The sequence below is a fragment of the Xiphophorus couchianus genome, chromosome 14, assembly GCF_001444195.1.
Source record: "Xiphophorus couchianus chromosome 14, X_couchianus-1.0, whole genome shotgun sequence".
Taxonomy (NCBI): Eukaryota; Metazoa; Chordata; class Actinopteri; order Cyprinodontiformes; family Poeciliidae; genus Xiphophorus; species Xiphophorus couchianus.
In genome coordinates, this window is record NC_040241.1 from 23,318,179 (window position 1) to 23,322,023 (window position 3,845).

Genomic DNA, 3,845 nt, shown 5'->3' on the forward strand with positions numbered 1-3,845 from the left:
GAATCCGGACATTAACGATAATTAATGTCAATAATTAGGAAACTTTCAGGTCAGCCAAGCAGCACAAAGGACTAGATAAAAGATTATGACCATAGTGGGTTGTATTCATATTTATATTGATATAGTGGTGTGATTTAGTACATGAACCCAGAACATTTTCTGCTAAAGTTAAAAAAAAACTCAATTTCACAATAAAAACATATATTTACAATTTTTCAACAAAAATATTGATCTCTAGGTGAAGGATGTTATTGATTGAACAATGATTCAGTTGTCAGTTTCTTGTATAAACAATACATATAAATAAACTTATAGTCAGTAAATCATGCAGAACTTTGAACAAGAACATCGTAGTTATACCATCAAAAGTGTTCAAACTTGAAACAAACTACTTATATCTTTAAACTTTTGTATTAATTATAGTCGTTGGCAGGTGAGTGGGTTACACTTTTATTATGTAGCAATGAAAATATTAGTTGTTTGTTCCTGTACTCTCTGTAGGCTTTATAAGTCCGAACTCTTGCCGGTCCGAGGGCCGGTCCGAGGGCCGGTCTGAGGGCCGGCCTGTACACCACCACAGTGGACAACGCAGAGCAGCGCCCCCTCTCGACAGCATCTGAAACTAAAATACTCATTTTCAACATTTTTGTTTAGTTTTCTCGTGTAAATTTAGCTTTTTTTTCTCTCAATCTTAAAAGTGACTTAAAACTCAAAAACATCTTATTTTCTTAAAACTATTTGGATTTTGAATACAAATATTCAACTGAAAAGCATCCAGTTGGAACAAAAACAAAAGCACTGTTCTGTGTTCAGGTTTACCTTTTGCTCTTTGTGTTTGTCTGTTGATTGCTCCAGTATACAACACGATGGAAGAGTCATAATTGTCTGTATAACAGAACAAATTTGATTTTTAACCATATTTAGTTACAGCTTGAAATTTAATGTGTAATTTAATGACGTTGTGTCCAGCCTAACATTGATAGTATTCATGTTTCACAAAGTAAAAGTAAGTAATGTCCAACCTGGATGGTTTTTCCACAGGCAGAACAACGTCACTAGAAAAAATGAAACTCCAGTAACCATCACAGGAAGTACAATGTTTCCATGTAAAGGCGGCGATTCAGGAAATCCTGCTAAAGAGCAGAAAACCACAAGTTAGAGATGAAGCAGCACAGCAAAGACTGGCTGCAGTTTCATTCCTCAGAGACAACAGTCGACACTTTCAGTCAGAAATAACATGATAAATCTATAAAGTTCAGCTTCAAATGCAATCCCAAATCAAGTATATGAGCTTGTTAGGAGAGAATCTCATTCATAAAACAATAAAATGAAGCATTTAAGTTATTTACCAACCAATTTATGATGCCCTCCCATACTGAGGCCAACCAGTTTCTAGACTCATCTGGAATCATATTATTCTTTCCAGGTGGTTTAAATGAGCAATTTACTTACAGCTTGTGAAATTTATGACAACAATAACCAGGCAATTTGAAGCATGGCCAATCAACTTACCTTAAGCTGCCTGCCACTGTTTATTGACCATCATTATGTGTTACTCATTATACAGCAACAATAAACTGAGATACAACAACCCTCTGTTGAAATGCCTAAGATGATGATACAAAACCAATCTGGACCAAAGTGGAGCAATTTTACATACAGAAACTTAAATGTTTTAAATTTCTGGAGGTGCTGATCAGGAGATGAAGACTTCAACTCCCTGCACTGGTAAGATCTGGATAAGGAACATTAACGTCTCCTATGTTGACTTGCTGAAGCATCTTGAGTTTTGGTCATAATGGAAGAATCATTCATTATCTATAATCAGTTTAAAGGTAGAAAGCTCATATCTACCCTTTGTTGCTACACACAATGTTTCTTCCTGGTTGGGTATAAAATTCTTTGGGCTATCCTCAATATTTTCTTTTTAAGAAAAAATGTTGGTCTGGTTAATAACAGAGAATTTAGTTGCAGAATTAATATCTCCTCTCCAAAAAGCCCAATTTAACACAGACTTGTACCTTCAAATTTTTGTTTTCACTCAGTGACATGCAGAGTAAATGTCGTCCGTCATGTTTTTTTTAAATCTAGATTATTTCCATTCCACAACTCAATATGATGTTTTGAATCCACTAACCTCTGACAGTCAGAAAACTGTCTGGTGATTCTCCAACTCCAGATATGTGGCACTTGTAGAGTCCTTCGTCGGATTTAGAAACCCTCTGTAGAGTTATGTTTCCTCTCACACTGTTCCCAATGAAAAGATCGTCTTTATAAAACGTAGATGAAATATTTCCAGATAGTGTTCTCCTCGTTCTACATCGCAGAACCACATCGTCTCCTTCCATCACTGGAAGAGCTGAGATCTCCAGGATCAACTCACCGTCTGAATAAAAAAATATCTCTCTTATTTGCTGATTCCTCTACAAAAATCTGAGAAGGTGAAACATTTCTTCTCCCAAACTGATCCAAATATTTATCAACAATAAGAGAATAAACTGTGTTTAGTTAATATTTTACCAGTAACAGTGATGTTGATGGTGTTGCTGATCTTCCCAGCCTCAGATTCACACCAGTACACTCCAGAGTCCATTTCATAAAGCTCACTTAGAAAGCATGAAGATCCAGTCGTTCCAGTTGAATATGAAGGACAAAGTGAATTGATTTGTTTGGATGTGTTCCTTTTTATTCTCCATGCAGCAGCGTCTTCCTGCTGGTCACAGTTCAGGCTGAAGGCGACAGATTCATACTGGAAGAACTGCGATCTGTTCGGAAGGACCTGAAAAGAAACTGCAGAAGGAAGCAGCCTGTAAATGTGTTGGAGAAACACTGAAGAAATTCCTTCACCAACTAATATGCAACTAGAATTTACTTTTATACGCCACAAATTAAGATCATTTTCACAAAATTGTTTAACTTACCAAAAATAGCGCAGAGTGTTGTGACCTCCATACTGCACAGTGACTGATCGGTGGTCTGAGTACCGACTGCACCAATGTTGTCACTGCAGCCACAACTTCCTGTTTCAGTGTTTATGTACAAATGCAGCCCCAGATCTCACATTACTTTGTTAAATACACTCAGTCTACAAGTAAAACATTAATTAAGTCAACCTGCTTTGATGGACGTTTAGCCACTCAACAGAACCATGTGGAAACTCTGAAGTCTGTTTTATGTGATGTGTCGTGGAAAAAAACTATTTCCAAGCACTGTTCAGGTAAAATCACTCAATCAGGTTTATTCATGAATTGTGCACAACTCAGAGAGCTCATAGGACAATCAGTAATGAAGCAAGTCTGAACGGAAAGCTCTGCCAGGCAGAGTTTTATACAAAAAGGATAAACGATCCAAAGCATGGGAAACAAGCTTTGGATCCCTTATCCAAAGCCTTATCCAAGACTTAGAATAAACAAATAGCAATACAAAAATTACAACCTTATTGCAATTTTCCCACATCATGATGTGACCATTGAATGTGGTACAGAGATGTTGTCATGTCAAGCGTTTCACCAAGGCTACATCCCTCTGCAGGCTCAATTCTGACTGAGTTGGGTTTTTTGCGTTGTTGTTCATGTTTCCAAATATGGACGACTTGTATGTACAGTATCTCCTGGATGGACTGCAAACAACCAAATGATTAGAATTGTTTGTTTAGAGTTGTATTTATTATAAAAAAAATCAACACAATTTTCTGCTTGCTTCTGCATCCGAGTGTCAGGTGACACAGAGCACAACCAATCACCTTTTACAAACTTTATTTTGAAAATAAGGTCAATTTGACTGGAGGAGCTGATATATTACAGCCATCCTGAATATGGAAACATGTTGTAGAAAAGGTTTATTGC

The 3,845-nt window shown here is 36.7% G+C and overlaps 1 protein-coding gene across 1 annotated transcript; it reads right to left on the minus strand.

Moving 5' to 3' along the window:
- Positions 1–301: 301 nt before the first annotated feature.
- Positions 302–3,165, minus strand: LOC114156960 (uncharacterized). The gene is made up of 6 exons (XM_028037607.1): positions 2,922–3,165; positions 2,521–2,790; positions 2,138–2,386; positions 1,023–1,133; positions 820–885; positions 302–622 (listed from the first exon to the last, which is right to left on the minus strand). Exons 1-6 carry the CDS (start codon positions 2,950–2,952, stop codon positions 414–416), a joined length of 936 nt encoding a protein of 311 aa, XP_027893408.1. The 5' UTR covers positions 2,953–3,165; the 3' UTR covers positions 302–413.
- Between the last annotated feature and the right edge of the window lie 680 nt (positions 3,166–3,845).

Coding starts and splice junctions, on each gene's coding strand:
- LOC114156960 (XM_028037607.1), bottom strand. CDS start 2,952: ATGGAGGTCACAACACTCTGCGCTATTTTTG. Junction 1,134..2,137: donor CAGTTTTCTGACTGTCAGAG/GTTAGTGGATTC, acceptor TCTGCTCTTTAG/CAGGATTTCCTGAATCGCCG. Junction 623..819: donor ACAAACACAAAGAGCAAAAG/GTAAACCTGAAC, acceptor TGAGTATTTTAG/TTTCAGATGCTGTCGAGAGG.